General features: G+C 35.9%; 3 protein-coding genes across 9 annotated transcripts in view; 1 reads left to right on the top strand and 2 right to left on the bottom strand.

Annotated features, from left to right (window-relative positions):
- LOC111023704 (P-loop containing nucleoside triphosphate hydrolases superfamily protein) overlaps nt 1-7,894 on the bottom strand; it is a 30,493-nt gene extending 22,599 nt beyond the window's left edge. For 3 of the 5 annotated variants that reach the window (XR_015791251.1, XR_015791250.1, XM_088124785.1), the window contains exons 1-5: nt 7,537-7,881; nt 7,226-7,309; nt 4,244-4,317; nt 4,113-4,146; nt 3,729-3,787 (exon numbers count right to left, since the gene is read on the bottom strand). Coding sequence is in view for 3 of the 5 variants with exons in the window: in XM_088124785.1 (XP_087980911.1) it covers nt 3,729-3,787; nt 4,113-4,146; nt 4,244-4,317; nt 7,226-7,309; nt 7,537-7,746 (461 nt within the window). In the remaining 2 variants the exon portion in view is untranslated. Of the gene's footprint in view, nt 1-3,728; nt 3,788-4,112; nt 4,147-4,243; nt 4,318-7,225; nt 7,310-7,536 lie in introns of all 5 variants that reach the window. The other 2 variants (XM_088124787.1, XM_088124786.1) reach the window with 2 other exon arrangements.
- An 868-nt stretch (nt 7,895-8,762) lies between these two features.
- LOC111025914 (Protein kinase superfamily protein) lies at nt 8,763-16,051 on the bottom strand. Of its 3 annotated transcripts, none has more exons than XM_088125772.1 (13): nt 15,721-16,051; nt 15,136-15,234; nt 14,955-15,012; nt 14,155-14,235; nt 13,912-13,983; nt 13,583-13,821; nt 13,398-13,469; nt 12,293-12,409; nt 12,122-12,203; nt 11,837-11,883; nt 10,716-10,797; nt 9,886-9,957; nt 8,763-9,408 (listed from the first exon to the last, which is right to left on the bottom strand). In XM_088125772.1, exons 1-13 carry the CDS (start codon nt 15,930-15,932, stop codon nt 9,382-9,384), a joined length of 1,260 nt encoding a protein of 419 aa, XP_087981898.1. In that variant the 5' UTR covers nt 15,933-16,051; the 3' UTR covers nt 8,763-9,381. The 3 variants fall into 3 exon arrangements, with proteins under 3 accessions (XP_087981898.1, XP_087981899.1, XP_022159521.1); XM_088125773.1 differs by having other exon boundaries at nt 8,763-9,387; XM_022303829.2 differs by lacking the exon at nt 8,763-9,408 and having other exon boundaries at nt 9,591-9,957.
- Nucleotides 16,052-17,459: 1,408 nt separating this feature from the next.
- Nucleotides 17,460-20,662, top strand: LOC111022665 (receptor-like protein EIX2). Its single transcript, XM_022299864.2, has one exon. It carries the CDS (start codon nt 17,506-17,508, stop codon nt 20,467-20,469), a length of 2,964 nt encoding a protein of 987 aa, XP_022155556.1. The 5' UTR covers nt 17,460-17,505; the 3' UTR covers nt 20,470-20,662.
- The last annotated feature ends 211 nt before the right edge of the window (nt 20,663-20,873 follow it).

Below are 20,873 nucleotides of genomic sequence, written 5' to 3'. Positions count from 1 at the left end.
ACTAACAGAAATAAATCAGTCCCACATTAGTGGGGAAAAATAATCTCTACAATGTGCTGGTCAAATCATGGACTCGCAATCTTTCAGTCAAAGCATAGAAAACATCACCCCTAACAAAGACTCCCAAACCCAGCCCCATCATCTGGTGATTCAAGAGATGAAAAAAGCCCTCGAAAAAGGGAAATGGCACGAGCTTGACCCTCATTGGAACAGCCTTTTTAATATCGTGGAGAGTCTTTAAGTATGAGATTATAATAGTCTCAAGGATAGCGAGGAAGCCAAAACACAGAGCAAGAAAGAAGGAAATGGGAGCAGAGAACTGAAGAACCTAATAACAACATGAATAATGAGAAAGGGAATGTGTCTAATGCATCGGAGGGAATTGCTCGCATTTTATGAGAATTCTTTTGTGGGATGTGAGGGGCCTAAGCACTGCCAGCAAAAGGGGCCTTGTGAAGGATGTCTTGACTAGTTTGAATCTCAATAATGTTTTCCTTCAAGAATCCAAATGTATGATGTGTCCAGAGTGTTGGCCAAGTCTGTCTAGAGCTCTAATTATGTGGGTTGGTCCTCACATGACTCCCATCGAGGCTTCAGGATGGATTCTCTACTTTTGGGATGAGAACAAAGTGAACATTATTCTCTAAAGTGGGTGAGTTCTCCCTCTCTCTTAAGTTTTTTTTGGTTGATGGTATGTGTCTCTTGGTGACCAGTATCTAAGAAGTACGGACATAGACACGGTGACACGCCGATTTCAAAAAATGTAGGACAAAATTGGCGAAGCAAGCTACAGCGACTCAATCCAGTGGGCGAAGTTTCATGGATTTCTTTTTCATGGTGGGAAGGCAAAAGCCGAGAGTGAGAAGCATTCAGGGATTCTTTTTTTTTTTTGGTTAGTTTTATTTTTTTATGTTTTTTTTAATATGAGCTTCCAAAATTGAGCTGGGGTTTTTCTTAGGTTTAAAATCAGCCATCGTGTCTCATCCATGTCCCAACGTACCCATGATTAAAAATAAAAATAAAAAATAAAAAATAAAATTGGACAATTAAATTAATGTGTTTTTCAAATTGTGTCCGGGCGTATTTGTGTCCAAGACACGTTCTGACACAGACACTCCGCCTAAAATGGAGTGTCTATGCTTCATAGAAGTGAGGTATTGTCCACAAAATGTAGGTGGCTCAAACTAAGGGAGGAGTTTCTCGATGTACAACCTGTGATTAAACCTTTTCTTTCACCTTTAAGGGTGAGTCTGCTCAAACAATCTACCACGATGATAAAAAGGAAGAGAGATAGTGGGTCTCCCTGTCTAAAGCCTCTAGTAGCGTTAAATTTGCCTCTTGGTTTGCCATTCATCAAGATAGAAAAGCTTGTAGTGGAGCTGCAGACGTGTATCCATTTTCTCCATTTTTGTCCAAAACCTTTGTTTTTTAACATTCCATCCAGGAAGTCCCAATCCACCTTATCAAAGGCCTTTTCAATATAAAGCTTGATAACCACCTCATTCAGCTTTCTTGCCTTCCAGTCAACAATAAGCTCATTAGCCATGATAGAGCCATCCAAAATTTGTCCTTCAACAGATGATGATTGGTATTCAGAGATGGTGTGAGGTCAAACATATTTGAGTCTTTCAGATAAAACTCTAGCCAAAATTTTGTAGGCCCAGGGATGAGGCTTATACGTTGGTAATCATGGACTTGTTGGTCCATCTTACCATCACTCTTATTATAGAAAATAGAATTTTAAGGGCCTGCCTCCTCGTTCTCTCCCCTTTTAATGAAGAATGGATCTCAATGTTCAAGTCTGGGCAGTTTTCCATGGTTCTTCACTGTTGCTTGGTTGGCTGTTTTATTTTGAGGAGTCTCATTTATGCTTGGCTTTGGAGTTCAGCATTCATTTGTGACCTTCCATCTTATGCTGGGTTGGGTTTTGGTATTAGAGTTGCCAGCAAGATATCATTTATTGGCTTGTTGGATCTTTTAATTTTCGATTGGCTATGTTCAAGCCTTTTCAAGAATATTTGCATTAATCTTGTCCAATGGATACAATAAGTCTCTTTGATTGGGTTTCGGCTTTTAAGGTTATTAATTCTAAGGGACTTTGCAAAATACAAAAAGTTTATTTCTGAAAGTGAGTCTAATGAAGATGGTATTGTGCGATGATCTTTGGATGGTTTGATGGATTTTGTTTGCATCTTTTCGAGTTTTGGTACATTCCCAGGGGCTATTTCTCCATATTCATTTTTAGAGTGTTCTAAGGAAGATCAATGCTCGTCTTTGTTATTTTTGAGTCTCTTCATTAGTGATTTTTGGTTTCTAATGTTCTTTATTTTTCGATCAGATTGTATTGCTCCTCGCTGAAGTTGTCATTTTCTACTTCTATTTTTTCTTTTTCTTTCACTCCTTCAAGAGTTTTTATCCCGAACATTTTTTCTTTTCATCTATCAATGAAAAGTTGTTTCTTGACAGAATAAGAAAAAAGAAAAAGTATGAAGCTTCTAACAAAGATTGAATCCCTCATTTGAAAGCTAACCACAGATTCAAGGAGCCTTGGGTGCAGATTTCAAAGTGCAGTGTTAAAGCTGATACTGGTACAAAGGTTGGCAGAGGATACAATGTTACATTTTGCGATGATCATTGGCTTTTTTACTCCCTCTAAAAACATCTTTCCCAAGACTTCATAGGATGGCAAACTCAAAAAAAAAAATTCTTAGTCTACCAATACTGGAACGCCACGTCCGATTGTTGGGACCTAAACTTGAAGAGAAACATCCCCGATTTGGAAACTGAAGAGCGGGCATCTCTCATCAGCTTGCTCACAAATGTCAATTTTAAATAGTGTGATGATAGAAAAAGGTGGTCTCTTGAGAAAGATAGAATCTTCTCGGTTAGATCTATGACCAAAGGTCTTGTGGCAATTTTGAAGGCATTTGCAGGCTCTTTGCCAATATTATTTGGCATGCTAAAATTCTTAAAAAGGTAAAAGTTTCCTTTTGTGATTTTTTGCTCTGGACAAGCTAAGCACCCACACCAGAATTCAAAGAAGGTTTCCTAACTGGACCTTTATCTCCTAGTCGGTGTCATTTGTCATTTTCATGCCCGTTTTGCTTCCTCATGTTGGAGGTCCTTGCTTAATCTCTTCAATCTCTCGTGGGCCTTCCCCAAGTCTGGATTAGATGGGTTGCTTCGACTATTACATGGAACGTCCTTTGCTGGCCAGGCAAGAATTTTGTGGCCTAATGTTTTTTCTTAACATGAAACAACTTTGATGAAAAGATACAAAGTGTTCAAGGATAAACCTCCAATGGAGAAAAGCAAAAAACAACTGTGGGTAATAAAAAATGTTTCTTTTCTTTAAAAAAATGTGCTTGGCAAATCATATCACGTACGATCTCAAGATTGATGAATTATGATATTGCATTTCCATGCAACAGCAACTGAAAGTGAGAACTGTGGGTAAAAGTTTTTTTTTATAAGAAACTCAGATGGAATTAATAAACCAAAGCCCAAAAGAGCAAAAACAGGCTAATGGCGGAGGGAAGAGAGAACCCTCCCCAAAGATCTATACAATCAAAGCTTTCCAACATAGTGAGAACTGTGATGTAAAAGTTATGGGAATGACAGAAAAAATAAAATGGAAGCATACATTCAACATATCTTTATTTGAGTCCCATACGGGGTTTCCAACTAAAGAAAAAGAGAGAAATTCCCACTCAAAGAAATGTACAAACCTTGTCATCATCTTGTACCGATTTATGTACTCTTCCCCATAACCACGCCGCTCCATAAGCTGTATACGGCACCATAAAAGAAAGTTAGCACACATTATAACATAATAAAAAAATATTGTGAATCATCAGTTTTATATTTCTTTACAACATTGTTAAAATAGTGTTGTCATAAGTGACTAAGTGAATGCAAAATTCCAAGCTCCATTCAAGTCTTGTAACTTTTCTAGTTTTTTTAACTTCTTTGGCTTGGGATGGCTTCCCTCCCTCCTGTAATTTCATATGATCTATGAAATGAACCGTTTCTCATCAAAAAATAATGATAATAAGTGAGTGCAAAATTAAGTTGGTAGAGAAGCACAACAACATTAAACTGAAATCATATACCTTGAAAATATTAGCTTCCAAATCAGATTGTGAGCTACAATAATATAAAAACTGAGTCAGATGTATATCCATTCTCTTTGGAACAAGGGCTGAAAATGACACGGAGGGGATAAGATAGGAATATGTCTCACACATCTAGAAGGCTATTGTCTACAAGCAGCTTCTTGAGCTCCAATGCAATCTTAATAGCTACATGATTTGGAATCTGAAATTAAAGAGTTAGAATTAATATATAAATGACAATTCAAACCAACGTATGTGTAGAAAACACCAATACTATCTTTTCTGGCCAAGCAAAAGCTAGAAAGAAAAAAGACAATAAGTTTTTCTCTTAGTAACAAGGAACAAGACCTCTACTAAGACAGATTAAGCAAAGGGAAAGGCACAAAAGTGTGAAAGGGGTAAATAACGGAAATACAAAATATCATGATGTAAAACTTCTCCTACTTTTCTTTACTATAGCTACACTTCCCTTCTGTCCAATTGGAAGTGCCTTTTGTAACCCATCTATGGGCTTTTGTACTCCCTTATATGGGCTCCATGTAATTTCATATATCAATGAAATTGTTTCTTTAAAAAAAAAAACGGAAATACAAAATATAATATAAAATAAATACATCAATAAAGGGAGAAAATCTTTTACAGAGAAAGTTGTAAAAGGGAAAGGGAAAGAAGAACATGAGTTTTTGACAATCTTGGTGCCAACAAACCACTACACCAATAGGCCGGATGGTTTTACGACAAAATTTTTTATAAGAAATAGAACTTTCATTTACAAAAATGAAACAAATATAAAGGGCAAACAAAAACTAACCCAACGAAAAGAGGCCCACCTACCGAAAGAGGCTCCAATCTAGAAGCTTGAGAAAGTTTTTGGTAGTCTTTGGCAAGCTTAGTTTGCTGGAAATTATCAGGGGTAGTCTAGCTCAATCTTTTTTGATAAATTCTGTGTTTACAAAATTTGTAATCTAGTTTTCAATATCTCCATTGTATTCAAAAGAATTAAATACTGCAAATTAGATTCAAAAGAAACTTCCTTCAGCTTCGTTGCTTCCATCCTTTTGCGTCCTTTGTTAGAATAGTGGAGAAGATCTTGATCATCTCTTCTTTCACTGTTCAGTTTGGGAAGGAAGGGTAGTCATCTCTTTTTGGACAGTTCAAGATTGAGTGGGTTTTCGATTTAAAAGTAGAAGCCAACTTGGTTCAGTTGTTGTGCGGGACTATGCACTTCTCTTCTACAGCTCAGTTTTTATAGATTAATATGGTTAAAAGCTTCCTCTCGTAATTATGGTTTGAGCGGAACACAAGGCTTTTAAGGGCAAACGAAGATCTTTATTCGATTGTCTAAATTCAACCAAGTTTAAGGCCTCTCATTGGTGTTCTCTGGCGAATTCCTTTTCTCATTATTCCCCTTCTATTATTTTTAACAACTGGGGTGTTTTCATTAGTCCAGAGTAGTTCTCGTATTTTTCAGATATTTCCTTGTTCGTTATGTCTTTTATGTCTTTTCTTTTCTTTTCATTTTGTATTTTCACTCTTTCGAGTATGTATCCTTGAGAAATTTTGTTCCTTTTCATTTCATCAATGAAAAGTTCGCATTTTGTTCCAAAAAAAAAAAAATATCTCCATGGTATTCATAAGTTGGAATCGTGTGCGCATTGGGTTCTTCAGCTAGTTGCTTTATGGTCACAATGCTTTCAGGTTCTAGTCTCTTTGGTTCTCGCAGAAGGTGTCCAGTTCATTATGTCAATGGGTAGTGTTAGCAATCTATTTTGCTGAAATCTTTATGTCAATGGGGAGTGTTAGCAATCTACGAAATAGGAGCTTCTAAACTTTCTCTTACAGCTTCAAAAATAGGGCTCCAATCTAAACCTTAAAAAAAAGGCATGCAGCAAGCCGATAGGGTCGAATCGGTAGCATTCTTGTTTCTACCCCCTGCAAAATTATGGATGTAGTTTGGTTGGCAATCCCATCACTAATGGAACGTTCATTACTCTCCTCCTCTCGACATCGTCAAACCATCATTAATGGAACATTCATTACTCTCCTCCTTAAAAGGAAGTTGGCCCTCAAGCTTGTTGATTATCGATCCGTCAATCTCACCACTACAGTTTACAAAGAGGTAGCTGAAGGTCTTTACCAGGAGACTAAAAGTAATGTTTGTTGAGATATCCATACATGAATTAAATTTACTCAACCAATCAGCTTAAACATTTTGGTTGAATCAGAATGGTGGTTTATTCATCCTTAAGATGGTATCAGAGCCCAAACGCTCAAATGAGCATCTGGTCCAAACATGACAAAAATCTCTTCTTCCTAAACTAAAAGAGAAGTTCCCAGGCAAATATAACAGGGCTACCATATCTATCATTTTCCTATCGAGCAAAGGATGGCGAAACCCAAGAGAAAAAGAAAGAGAGGAAAAGCTCCCTAAAGTGGGAAGGATAGAAGCTACCGAATGATTTTTCATAAAAGACAAGTGATATAAACAAGGAAAAACAGAGTAGAGGTATCTATCCCCCAACCACTTGTCCTCCAATAATAAGTATCCACTCCATCACCCACCAAAAACTAGACAAAATGTGAGACCGAGCGGAGCCCATCAGAAATAGCTTTCCGCGGGTAACTAGTCGTCTTTTGGACCCCATCCGAGATCCACTCAAAAGGAATAAGGCCCATATTTACTCACAATAACCTTATGTCAAGGGATATTAGTCTCCCGAGGGAAGCTCCATAACCATTTAGCCAACAAGGCCTCATTGCACGCCCTTAAATTACCTATTTATACCCAAAGTCTTTCTTCTACAGAGCTTTATCTCGGAAATCCCTTCCAACTTTTCATCTAACAACAACAACAAACCGAATCCAATCAACCATATCCACATACTTTCAAACTTAACATTCCTCAGCACGGTTAGACAGCTCTTCGAGTTTTGGAGCTTATTCGAGCTCAGTAGTCCCACTTCGCTAACATTATCAAAATCATAGTGCGCTAGAGCATTAACATGACAAGAAATATTGGCAATTCTAGGGTCGGGGAAGAATCACTTCCACAACAGAGCAGTGAGTACAATAGTAGTAGTAGTAGCAGCAGCAGCAGCAAGATTTTGTACCTTGGTAACTGTCAACATCCTGCTGAGCAAAAACCGCGACAAGACATAGTAGTGATCCGCATTATCACCCAACCACACCTTGACCTGCCAGAACAACCCAAGCGACCGCATAAAATCAACAATGAATAGAAATTCCAAAAAAATGAAACCAATGACGCAGAATTCCTCGGTAAGTCTGTAACAAGAAGTCAAAGGGAAGATGAAACTAAACCTGCGCGTAAGAACAAGAGCGAATTGAGTTAATTCCTGCATTCGCGCCCTCTGTCTATCCTGAGCAAAAGAATCATAGAATTGAATGGAAAAAGATTTACCTTGACAAAATCATACTTGGAGGAGGTGTTGCGAGAGGGCAATCTGGCAACCGGGAAAGTGGAGCAATCTTTGAGATTGTCATTGGATTGAGAGGAGCTACCGGCGTCGGCGATTGCGTCGTCGTCGTCGTCGTCGTCGCCGGTGCAGTTGATGCCGGCGTTTGGCATTGACACAGAAACCGCCCTCCCCTTGTCCTTCACTTTCCTCATTTTTGCCGACTGAATAGTGAATCTTCCTATTCCAGTGCCAAATCCCTGACTCGAAACTCGGGCTACCAATACGATTTTCCTGGTTATTGTTTTGTTATTGTTAGGGGCTGGCAACGGGTCGGACCGATTCTGGCCAAAACTGAAGACCGAACCGAACCCCTCGCCAGAGGCTAGCCGTAGGACTGTTTTATGTGGATTTATATGGAAATATATATGCAAGACAACTTTTTGAGGCTTTTTGCTGAGTATTTGGTTGATATTCTCCTTAGAAACGCCACCATTCTTGTAATTTTCTCTCACTCCAAAAGAAAATCTTCAAATTTTTTCATATTCTTAAAATAACGCAAGACACTGACAATGAAAATGAAAAGCAATGGTGCTCTAGGGATTTGGAACTGCACTGCTGGAGGACTGAGGAGTAGTGAATAAATAAGTGGGAAAGGAATAGAAGGGCAAGAGAAAGAGGAGATAAAAGACCAAATGTCCTTTTTGATTTAATATAGTATATATGTAGATTTAATAAATTATTTATTTATTTTATTATATACTTAATTATAATTTAGCATCGTAAGAGTGTAGATTTGGTTTGGTAATTATGGTAGATTTAGTTAGTTAGTTTATAGTCATATTGAGTTTAATTAAATTAAAAGAAATAATTACAATAAATTTAGATTTAATTAATGTAGACTAATAAATTACATATAGTTATAATTATTTAAATGAAATTAATAATTAAGACTTGCTTTTTGTTTAATTAATTTAATATACATGGAGGTTAGGTAATTGATTAATTTAGCTACTACTTAATTGCAAGTTAGCATGATTAATTAGTGTAGATTTGTTTTGCAAATTAGTGTAGATCTAATTAGTTAATTAAATGGGAAAGCCGAAAGCTTGATCCGATAAAATCAAGGTTGATATCGACCAATCTATCATCATCGGAACTGACAAACAACTTGATATGAGCCTTCTGGACAAACTTCACTTCATCTCTAATGCGATGCAAAAAAATACTCTGAAGAATGCCTAGAATGTTGATAACAATTATTCAGTGGAACACATTGGCCACAATATCTTCTTGTTCCATTTCACCAGACATAAAATCGAATTCCAAAAACACGACTTTGGTTTTTTGATAAATCCCTCCTTTTTGAGAAACCTTCACCCCTGGTTGAACCCTCGAGGATCTACCGTTCAATAAGGTAACCTCTTGGATTCACTTGTATGATCTATCTACGACGTGTATGAACAAAACAATGGCAATAATGCTAGGAAACAATATTGGAAACTTCGAAAAAGTGGTCTGTGATGCTGATGGATTCTGCTGGGATACAAGTCTTCGTGTGAGAATCACTTTTTGATATTGCAAAACCTCTTCGACAAGGAGTCAAGTTAAATCTCGATGGTCCAATGGAGGGTTGTTGGATCCCCATTCAATACGATAGACTCCCAAACTTCTATTACCATTGTGGTAAGGCCGATCATGTTCTCAAAGACTCTGACCTTTTGTTTCATGATGCAGGTACTTCTACTGGGAAGAAGCATCAGTATGGCCCATGGCTTTGCTTTCGGGGCTCTACGAAACCCAACCAAATTTCACCCCAAGTCCAAGGCATGCTAATCAGCAGACCTCTACTAAACCTGATCCATCGCCGGTTGATACTGAACAGTGAACATCCAAATACAACATGATCGTTTTTCAAATATTAACTAGAAACTTATCCAATCTCATTGAGAACTACATAGAAAATTTTTTAACACAGAGAAAAAATATAAGTAGTTTTCGCTGTGGTACAAGTTCGACTTCATTCACCAGTCACATAAATCTATAATGACTGAGTGCAGGTTTAGAAATGTTTTTTGCATACCAAAATCATTTTTACTGTTCTCAAAATTACTTGTATTTCATTGTCAAACACTAAGATATGTTTTAAAAGTGATTTTGACATGACTAAAATCACTTTTGTCATTGTTAATCACTTCAAAACATGCCCTGAATGTTCCACAGATCCAAACATTGGTTTTGTACAGAAAAGAAACATATATAGGAATACCAAAGAAGAGACTCAAGATGATTTGGATCACCCTTGTAAAAGCAAAACTAGGAAGACTTTAGCCAAATCTGAGTCAAATAATCACCGTGGTCATGAACCGATGGTTGAGTACTGCTTCGGCGAGTGGCCTTTGTCGAAATTCTGGATTCAACATTGCCTGCAAGAGTTTTTTTTTTTTTTTGGGTTGTTATGTTAAAATAATATGAAGAACTAGCATAACTTTTAAAGTTTGATCCTATAAAACTCACTAGACTTTCGGTAGCTAAACATTTAAATGTTGTGTTTTATTACTCTAAACAATGTAGAAGAAAGAATCCTCGCAGTTAATTTTCTATGGAGCATTTAACAAAATTTAAAATTGTTCCGAAACTTTACAAATGACTTACTATAGTAGCCTTTAATACTTATCCATCATATATATTTACTGATCAAGTAAATGAATAACAAATCCTACATAAGTTAAAATTTCTATTAAATAATTTGTAGAAGACTAATGCAATGACTACAATGATTTTCATTACAAAGTTCATTACTTCATGGTCTAAAATAGAATGTTTGAAGTTTAAGGACCAAGATAAAATAAGCATATAAGTTTTGAAACCAATTTTGACATTAGGTCAAAATTGTAAAATAAGCATATAAGTTTAGGGGCCAAAATAGGATTTAAGCCTAATTGAAAATAATTAAACAAGAAATTCTAATACAATGTTGACAAGGTATGATGTATTATTAGGAAAAGGAAGAAACAAAGAAGCTCTGTGCAAGCAAGCTGGTGAGAAGTCTATAAAAGACCAAAATCTCATGGAATCTATCAGTTAGATCTATGACAGTGCTTCAAAGACAAACATTAGAATGGGACTACTGTTTATCAATAAGGCCTTTTCAGTGCAATGTAAATGTACAAAGATAAATAACCTGAAGTAACTGCCAACCAGCACGATCATTGAGATCGAGAAACTTGACTGTTTCTACGAACCGATCATCTGCTAAACAATATCTTTCAAAAAGCAAAGCATTTATATATTTTAGTGCAAATAAAAAAAATAAAGGACCTGTAGTAAAAGTGAACTGTAAAATAATGTAAATGCTAGAGTCTTAGGGGAAACGAATTACAATATTCATTTGGATGCAGTTGTAAAGTTCTTGTTGGAATTCTTTTGTCTCAGAAGGTTGAAATGTAGTTTTGTAAAGCTCTGTTATTTTACATTTTAAAAAGCTGAAGTCTCCAAGTCAGAAGAAGAAGGAGAAGAATAGAAGCACCAAAGGAACTAAAGTCAAGTCATCAGGAGGAGGTTGAGGTGGAGAAACTGGAACTTGAAAAGAAAATTAATTACAAGTTTATTTTAGTTAATTAATTAGTATGGTTTTTAGATTAATAGTAAGGGTAATTTTATTAAGTCAGTTTATTTGCTAGTTTTATTTTCTTCCATTTTGTAAAGTTATCATTAGCTACGCTTAGGGTATATTTGGAAGACTTCTTTCAGCAGTACAATTATTTGAATTTTCTTTTAAGGGAGATTTCTCTCTTCTTTGAGAAAAGAAAAAGGTTTATTTTAGTTAATTAACTAATACAGTTTCTAGATTAGTAGTTAATATAGTTCGATTAATTTGGTTAATTTGGTAGGATGGTTTTCTTCTTTTTGTATGACTATAAATAGCCACACTTGGGATAGTTTTTTCAGTAATATGTATTAAATTTTTTAAAATTTATTTTTCTCTCATATTGGGATGGATTCCTACAATTTTTTTGGATTCATTAAACTTAATGCATCAGTACTTCTCTAAGGCAACTAAAGTTTCCAAGAAAGGAGGAGGATAAATGGGATAATCTACAGCACCAGAGCAACGTAAGTCCCCAAGTTAGAAGAAGTTAGAGAAGCAACTAATTAAAGTCCCCAACTTAGAAGAAGAGATAGAATTTGGAATCCACTAACAAATATCAAACCACGATCAAAGTAATCCCTTTCCAAAAATTATAGAGGGACCAACGCCATTAAACCATGATAACTGAATTGTAAATATATGTGGAGTCTTACTCTCTCGTGGCTTCAAGATCAAGTCTGAAAGTGCTCTCCAGAAGCCTCTATACGTTCATAGAAAACAAGGATTAGGTACACAACTTCGTAGTATAAACTTTTCAAAGAGGGAATATTTGAATTTTTCATCAAGACAAATGAAAGAATACAAGCGGAAAAAAAAAAGGCCAGCCAGGAAAAGATCCTAATTAGAGAAACTGAAACTAAAAATTACAAAAAAGAGCTCCGCTCGTTAAAGGAGATCATCAGATAACAATGAAAAAAGAGTTTAGTAAAAACAGTTACTTGCAAGGAGAGGCTATCAACAACTCCAGCTTCACAAAATGGTACAAAAGCCAAATACGCAAAAAGGAGACCTGCTCCATATCTGCATTAGAAAAGAAGCGAAAATGGTACAATTGAGTTTGAAGCTTTGAACACAATCCACGCAGTGAACATCAATTACATATGTTGTACATGTCATCTGCTATTCCAAATGCTCTTTTCTCCATTGGAGTGTAGGCACCAGCAGCTGTAGCTCGTCTCCATAGCCCCTCAGCAAGCTGTCCAGGGCCCTCTTCTGGAAACGGATATCTTGCAATGAAATGATTCAAGAAACTTTCTAAGCTATATTGGATGTCAAAAATTTATGATTAACTAAACTGGTGGAAAGAAGATGTAATTCAAGATCCTTAAATGTTGAGAACACTGAACATTTTGAAGTATCTTAAATTAATAGGAAGGTGACTGGAACAGGAACGAATTTATGATAACTCAGCTGCTTATTATGAATGAAGAAGCTTGGCTTCCATGGATTATAAGTGACATTCTATTATTTTCAGCAAGCTTTACTCTTGCAATCATATCTTGTTATGCAATTTGAACGAGTTTTTCTTCTATTAAGCAGAAACAACCAAGAGATACACAAGGTTCTTTACTTTCGGAAAGGGTGGACTTAATATCCAAGATCAAGGATCAAGGATTTAATGGAGAAAACACCAGAATTAAGCATAGACCCACTTCCAAGAATCAGCAAGAAAGATATAAGGAGACATTATCGATCAAATTTATAAGGTTAATCCACTCCAAGACTTCTCTGTCACATAAGTTCCTGCAGAAACCAAGCCAAGGTCCCTAGAGGAGGAGGCATTAAACCAACAGAGACGGGATTCTTATTTATTTGAAAATAGCAAATAGAGTTTCAAGGAAAGGGTGGAAAGCGGAGAGTTATCATCCAAAAAATTGGTGTTCACACCATTTCTGACCACTTTTCTAATTCTGCTAGCTAGGGTGTTCTTAAGCTTAAAAATGCATCTTCAAGGGCCCCTCAGTGATTTAAGGCCAGGGTCATGGGGTGTGGGTTCACCAGTTACCTATGTCACTTCCCTACAATTTAGCTACAATCCTCCTCCACAAAGCTGATTTTTGTTATCAAATCTCCAAAACCATTTCACCAAGACGAAAAAGTTCCTTTGTTTTAGGTTTCCCAGGGCCAAACCACAAACAAAAATGTTGAGAATTCTGAAGATAAAATACAATATAACTGGCAGGAAATAAATGAATGATGAAGGGTAAAAGTTACCTCACATCCACAGAAAAAGCTAGATCACGAAGTCGTGGGATTAAGTAAGCAGCATCTTTTTCAACAATCGTACTGCGATCAAATGCAAAGAAATTTTATCACATGTGAGTCTGTGACTGTCAATAAGATAAATCAGAAATCTTTAGAAGCTAGCAAATAATCTGTGGTACTTCCGAGAGCTATACTTGAGTACTATAGAAGATGGTCCAAGACTTTGGTGTAATCTGTCATGGTCGTGCATATACGCAAGACCTCTCATTATGCCCTGAAACATCCTGACCACAAAATATCTCCTGCGCTTGGTCAGTTGTTCTTGTTCATAATGATTCCATGAGATTTGTTCTATGCTTTTGGAAATCCTTTCACTCATTATTTTTCCATAGTCTGCAGCGCTATATTTTCCATCATCACGGAATGCTAGCCACTGAGCAAGCAGAACAAGCACATTTCCATATCATAAGTGCAAAAGCATACCAAGTCCATATAATATTTAGATACCGAATATTGTGGTAACCTGCTCCCCAGTGTTTGTTTCAAACCCACCAACAAGTAGTACCAGATTCGTGCAGACACCTTTTGAACTACTCTGCAGAATATCCATATGAACCAAAAAAAAAAAAAAAAAAACATTTTGTAAAATTTGAAAGCTAACAGATTTCATTCAACTCCTAAAATAGTCAACATAGTGTAAGCATCAGCACTTATATGTCAAAAAATGTATGAAAGAGAACTGGAAATAAAATAAAACATCTGTTACTTGTAGAAATGCATGAGCATTTAGTTCATTTGCAGCCATCATATCAGCTTCAACACCACCAGCCCGCTTTCCAGGATACACCTTCATATTGAAATTAGTTTATTAAAAAAAAAAAACTATATCATGGCTGATTGAACAAACTGAATACATATTTTCTAAATATTAATCAAATAAATCGCAGCACAAAAGGGTTACATTATCAGTTACAAAAATATTTCGTCAATATTTCTATAAAACATTTACGTCAACTTGCTTCTACTTTTTCAGGATCTACTTTTTCATAATCTAGATGAAAGTAAAATAACCTCCAAACAATGAACGAAATACCATATACTGAGAATTCTGATTGGAGAAAGAAACTGGAGAATTTTCAAAGCTAAGCCTAGAGTTCAGCATTGGCTGAATGTGGTAGACAAAAGCTAGATTCAAAACATCCCAAAAGTGTTCGTTAGAAAATCAATTTTTTAACTATGTCTATACCCCATTAGTTATCAATTCAAATTGGGGTGCATTTTCGTAATTTTCTTGGGATGTCAAGGATTGAAGTTAGGGAGGTAAAGACTTTAAGAAGGGTAAATAAAGGTTACTCTGTTATCTTTTCTTGCGAGGACATTTGTACAAGTTCCTTCCTTGAAACTTATTCCTTGATACTTGTCAATATTTCAATAAAAATTTTGTTTCGGTTTCAAAGAAAAAAAAAGGATTCACCAATCTATTTTACGATAGTTTGAAACCATAATGAAGACAGATATCCACAAGAAACTAAAAGAATAAAAGCGAAGTATGTGCATGAGTATCACCTTAAAAATAATAGAAGTTCCTTTACGAGAACCCTGAGAAACTCTTCCTTCATAAAGCCTGCAGAAGAACTGCCATTGGTAGTATTGTAATGAGATGGATTAAGAAAATTGTTGACCTTATTCATACATTGAAGATTCCCGTAATCAGACCCTAGAACACAAATAAGAATCCAAGTCGCACCTGATCTTTACACTTCCTTCTCCTACATCTTGAACTCTCAGTTGCCCCAAATCTCCAGAAGAATATTCAACGTCTTCCCCTGATTGAAACCCTGAATAGCTGGTGGGAGTGGGAAATGTCACTTTTCAATTGATAGCCAGCCTAATACTGAAACTAAGTGGAGAATGATCAAAATATTAAAGTTCAAACTAAGTGGATTTATTTGAAGTGACACCACCTAACGAAGGAAGAAGGGATAGTAAATTGACAAGGGGGATGAAAAAAAATTCAAATTCAAAATATTTTCTCCTCACTCTTTCGAGAACTGAAACTGAAATTAACAGTAAGGAAAGCAAATAGCATTTCTTAACAACCATAGTGAATTTAAGCGGACTATCAGCCGATATACATACCTAATTGCTACCTGTCTACCAGTCCAACCATTTACTCACTAAAATTTCATTCATATGAAGAAAAGGCAGAACTGAACTCATAACACGAAGTCCAATTTCCTTCTCATCTACTAAGGAAGTGTATCGAACAACGTAATCAGATAAACCCGATTGATGGAAAGCAGGGAGGAGTAGAATGGTAGTAGGAGAATACCTGGTGACATTCATGAAGCCATAGCTTCCAATGAGGCGTCCGACCTCGAAGGAGTCTGAGTTGGTGATGAGACTCGCTCTCACTGCTAATCGTGTCGTCGGAGATGGAGTCCGGAGCAGTGAAATGGAACCACCATACGTTGGGAATTTGAAGAAGGGAGATGTAGTGGGTACGGAGATGGTTGAGAGGAGATCAAATTGTTTGAGGAGCATGCTTCGATTCGTCGTGCTCGTCTCCAGTCGACGAAAATGGCGCAAACTTTTACCCGCCCAACAAGATAAGAGGAAGACGGTTTCACGTTTCTCTACAGCTTCTTCTCCTTTTTTTCCTTTTTGATACAATATATGGTTTCGGATCATGGCATATTAATCATAGGTACGTTAATCACTTGAGTTATATCCGATTTGACCTATCGAACTTCAAAATTCTATATATATAGTAGAAATGACGGGAGTTCAAACACGGATTCTAGAGGAAGGTGAGGGAGATCTTGAACGCGAAAAAGGCTCATCCCTTTGTACATCCACTCTCGATAAGGATGTCATCTTCATTCTCGTGTTCATTAAAAAAATTTAATCATCCGTCTTCACCTCATACTTTGATCCAACAATCGAGATCCAAGTTAAAAATCATTATTTGGAGCGAGGATATTCACGAGAAAAACTACCAGTTTTATAATTAATTTTAATTATTTGTTAATTTTAAAAATAAAAAAGTGTAATAAATAAATATTAATTGTTTTTTCGAATTATTATTTACTACACATAATTAGTTTTAAAAAATATTTTATATTTTATTCACAATTTGGTAAATATGTCAATAAAATATATATTAATTATTTAAAAAGTGGAATCGGAAATCGGGTCGAGACATGTATTTCCTATTTTTTAAGCACATATTCGACCCTATTAAAATTTTTGTCATTCATAATACAAAGATATGAAAATATAAATTTATAGAGATAAAAATAAAATTTATAGAATATAAATTTTAGAGAGAGAAATAAAAAGATTTAGAAAGAAAAGAGTGAAAGAAAAGTTAAAAGAGAAAAATAGTAAAAGAGTAAAGTTCAGAATAAAAGAAAACAAAATTATCAAGAAAAAGAAAAATTACATGAGAAAAAGTTTAGGGATAAAATTAAAATTCAAAATTTACAAATAAATAAAATTGAACGACAAAATAATTTTATTTGTAAGATGAAAAATAGACTAGGAAGAGAAAAGAGGTGGGGTTTCAACTTTGAAACGTGTTATTATTTATACTGCCATGAATGAGCTCCCAGTGAAAATTTTGACTTTTTTGACCCTCCAAATATAGTTGCAAGGTAGGCCATCTGAAATTAATGTTTACAAATATGGTAATTGACATATATCTCCAACTAATAGATTGTTAAGTTGATCTCACCCATATATCATACTAAACAAATAATAAGAAAAAAATCATAACCGTAATATATCATATTAACTAAATAATAAGTGCAATTATTTCCATCGGGGAGGGGGGATTTGATATCCAAGATCAAGGATTCAATGGAGAAAACACCAGAATTAAACAAACGTAGACCCAGTTGCAAGAGAAAAATCTAAGGCGAAATTATTGATCAAATTTATAAGGTTAACCCACGCCAAGACTTCTCTGTCACTTTAAGTTCCTGCAGAAACCAAGCCAAGGCAGCGCAAAGCTGTCAAGTCCAAAGACTTTTCAAAATGGAAAATAATGCGTATAAGAATGTTTTTTGAATGATTTTTATAGTGTTTTTTATTGGAACATTTTATAAGAACTAAAATGGTGGCTCTCTTCTTCATTATTATATTGCATCTTTGTTCTTACCAGGTTTCAACTACTTCCTCCTGTATTGAAGAGGAGAGGGAAGCGCTTTTGAAGTTGAAAGCTAGTTTTAGTGATTCTTCAAAACGGTTGGCTTCTTGGGAAGGAATTGATTGTTGCAGTTGGGATGGAGTGGGCTGCAATCAGAGCAATGGCCATGTTGTCAAACTTGATCTTCGAAATTATGATGAGTACAACTTTCACTCTCATTTGGTTATCAATGGAATTGACTCTAGTTTGTTTGAGTTGAAATATTTGAACTACTTGGATTTAAGCACAAATTGTTTCAATTTCACTCAGATTCCTGATTATTTCTCATCCATGCTTGAGTTGAGATATCTTAATCTTTCCTGTACATGTTTTTATGGAGAAATTCCTCCTTCTTTGGGAAACCTAACTAAATTGCTGGTTCTTGATTTCAAGATCAACGAGTATTTGGATGGCCCCAGTTATTTTGAGACAACACAATTGTTTATCGATGACGGTGGATGGATTTCTAGCCTTTCGTCGTCTTTGGAATACCTTGATTTGAGTGGGGTGAAACTTAAAAGTAATTTGAATTTGGTGCAGGTGTTGAACAAACTTCCTTCCTTATTGTCATTGAAATTGAGGAGGTGTGACATTCAAAATACCCAATCATATATATATCCTCCTTTAAATTCTTCGTTTATTTCCAAACTTCAACATTTAGATTTGGCGTATAATAGGTTTGGTGGTCCAATTCCTAACTTTTTTCAAAACATGACTTCTTTGAGATTCTTGTACCTTTTAGATAATCGGTTCAACTCTTCGATCCCACTTTGGTTTGGTAATCTTAGGAACTTTGTTGCTCTGAGCCTTGGATCCAACTTGTTTACTAGTGTTGAAGGTGGATTGTTCTCGATCATTAGAAACAATTGCCACCTGAAACAATTAGATCTATCAAATAACCAATTTCTTCGTGGAGATGATGTATTTGGAAGCCATGGGAATTTATCTGCAAGCTGTAAAGACTATGATTTGGAACTACTAGACCTGAGAAACATTACATCCGGGATATATCCAATTCCAAATTGGCTGGGACAGTTAAAAAACTTGAAATTTCTTTATCTTAACAATAATTCACTTCATGGTCCAATTCCTGCTTCACTTGGAAATTTGTCCAATCTTGAATACTTGGATATTTCTTACAACTTGCTTAGTGGAGGAATTCCAACTTCATTTGGAAAATTATCCAACTTAAGGACATTGACTCTTCGAGATAATCTTTTATCTGGGATTCCAAAAAGTTTTGGGCAGCTCCAAAGTCTGGTGGACTTGGACCTTTCGGAGAATGCCCTCGAAGGTATTGTTTCAGAAGTCCACTTTGCTAATCTTTCTCAACTGAAATACTTACGTATGACAGAAAATAGCCTCCTGTCTTTTGAAATGAAACATAATTGGATCCCTCCATTTCAACTGAAGTATTTTTTTGTGGGATCAACGAAGGGCTTTGGATCAACCGAATTCCCTGGGTGGCTTGAGACACAACAAGAAATGTTGGAGCTAGACTTGTCCAACACTAGCATTTCAGGACATATACCAACATGGTTAAGTCCGAAAAGTATGTCTATTCTTGATCTTTCCTACAATCAAATCAGTGGATCACTTCCAGAGAGCATTGGTGACCAAATGCCCAATCTGGTTGGATTATTTATTTCTAACACCAAAATCAATGGTTCATTGCCACTGTCCCTTTGCAAATTGCATCCACTGTTTTTGATACTTTCAGATAATGAACTTTCTGGGACAATTCCTAATTGTTTGCTGGATAATCAGTACTTGAATCATTTGGATTTATCATCAAACAAGTTGTCAGGAGTGTTTCCAAGTTCATTGACCAATCTTTTCCAACTTGAAGTGTTGCGCTTAGGGAACAACAAACTTGAAGGAGAGCCACTGGTTGGCATGAGAAGTTGGGTGCGTTTGTGTATTGTGGATCTCGAGGGAAACAAATTCTCTGGCATTGTTCCTTCGTGGCTGGGTGAGACCCATGGAGATTTACAAATTTTGAATCTTCGTGGCAATATGTTCAATGGCACCATTCCTTCAACTCTGTGGCTGCTGCCTCACTTGCAAATTTTGATTCTTGCGGATAACAAACTAGTGGGAAACATCCCACCTAATGTGGGCAATTTTTGTGCAATCTCAAGGCCAATACACCTTCAATTGTTATGTGAATCTACAGATTCATATAAACGTTGTCATGTAAACTACGTCAGACTAGCCATGAAATCAAGCAACTTGAACTATTCGTATTTACGATTGTATTCAATGGTGAATATAGACTTCTCCAATAACAACTTGTATGGAGAAATTCCAAGCGGAATAACAGCCATAAAAGGCTTGGTTGGATTAAATTTGTCGCGTAATAATCTGTTGGGGACAATTCCTGTGGAGATTGCAAAAGCAGAATCGCTAGAGTCTCTTGATCTCTCTTTCAATCAACTTTCTGGGTCAATTCCAAACAACATGTCGGGCTTAAATTCGCTAGGGACGTTAAAGTTGTCCAACAACAATCTCTCTGGACGCATTCCTCGAGAAGGTCATCTCTCAACCTTCAACGATGCATCCAGTTTTGCAGGTAATACATTTCTTTGTGGAGATCCGCTCTCTGTTAAATGCCCAAATGAAAATTCAGGCAAGCCTCCAGGTGAAATCGATAATTTTGATGATTATGGTAGCCATGAAGAAGGAGATAAGTATGAGAAAATGTGGTTTTACATTATCATAATGCTGGGATATGCTTTGGGATTTTGGGGAGTTGTTGGAGCTTTAATATTGAAGAGAAGTTGGAGACATGCTTATTTCCATTTCATGGATGAAATGAAAGACAAGATCTGCGTTGCAACATTGGTGAATATGACAAGGCTGAAACAACAGATTCCATCAGTGAAGAGTTGAAGGATTTAGAACTTATATTTTACGTGATAGTTTGTGTTCTAAGTGATAAGTTTGTTTTGTTGTCCTTTGTTAATCTGTTAGTACTTGCCACTTTGGCTGGATCTGGATATGTATTGATATTTGTGTTTGTACTCTTCTGAATTTAAGTTAATTAGAATCTCTCTCAATAGTCAATGTTGGTGAAATTTGTGAACCTTTGAACTTACTTCTTCTCAATCTTTTATCCTACATTCTTTTGGATCAATGAGTTACCTATGATGATTATTGAAAGGGTCTTAACACTCAAATTATCTTGAAAAGAATCAATAGTTTGGATAAAATTATGTTCATCTAACTAGTTCTATTTCATAATTAGGGTTCACTTCATGTAACTAGTATGCAATTAAGAATCTGATTTTTATTTT

This window comes from Momordica charantia (assembly GCF_013281855.1).
Source record: "Momordica charantia cultivar OHB3-1 chromosome 6 unlocalized genomic scaffold, Mcharantia_2.0 BLBB01000006.1, whole genome shotgun sequence".
Lineage (NCBI taxonomy): Eukaryota > Viridiplantae > Streptophyta > Magnoliopsida > Cucurbitales > Cucurbitaceae > Momordica > Momordica charantia.
This window is presented reverse-complemented; position numbering and strand designations above follow the sequence as displayed.

Bases quoted from the DNA above. Each gene is read 5' to 3' on its own strand.
- LOC111025914 (XM_088125772.1), bottom strand. From the start codon at position 15,932: ATGCTCCTCAAACAATTTGATCTCCTCTCAACCATCTCCGTACCCACT. The intron at 15,013-15,135 runs GTGCGACTTGGA...GTTCTTCTGCAG, and splicing joins GAAGGAAGTGTAAAGATCAG to GCTTTATGAAGGAAGAGTTT. The intron at 13,822-13,911 runs GTTACCACAATA...CTGCTTGCTCAG, and splicing joins AAACAAACACTGGGGAGCAG to TGGCTAGCATTCCGTGATGA.
- LOC111022665 (XM_022299864.2), top strand. From the start codon at position 17,506: ATGGTGGCTCTCTTCTTCATTATTATATTGCATCTTTGTTCTTACCAG.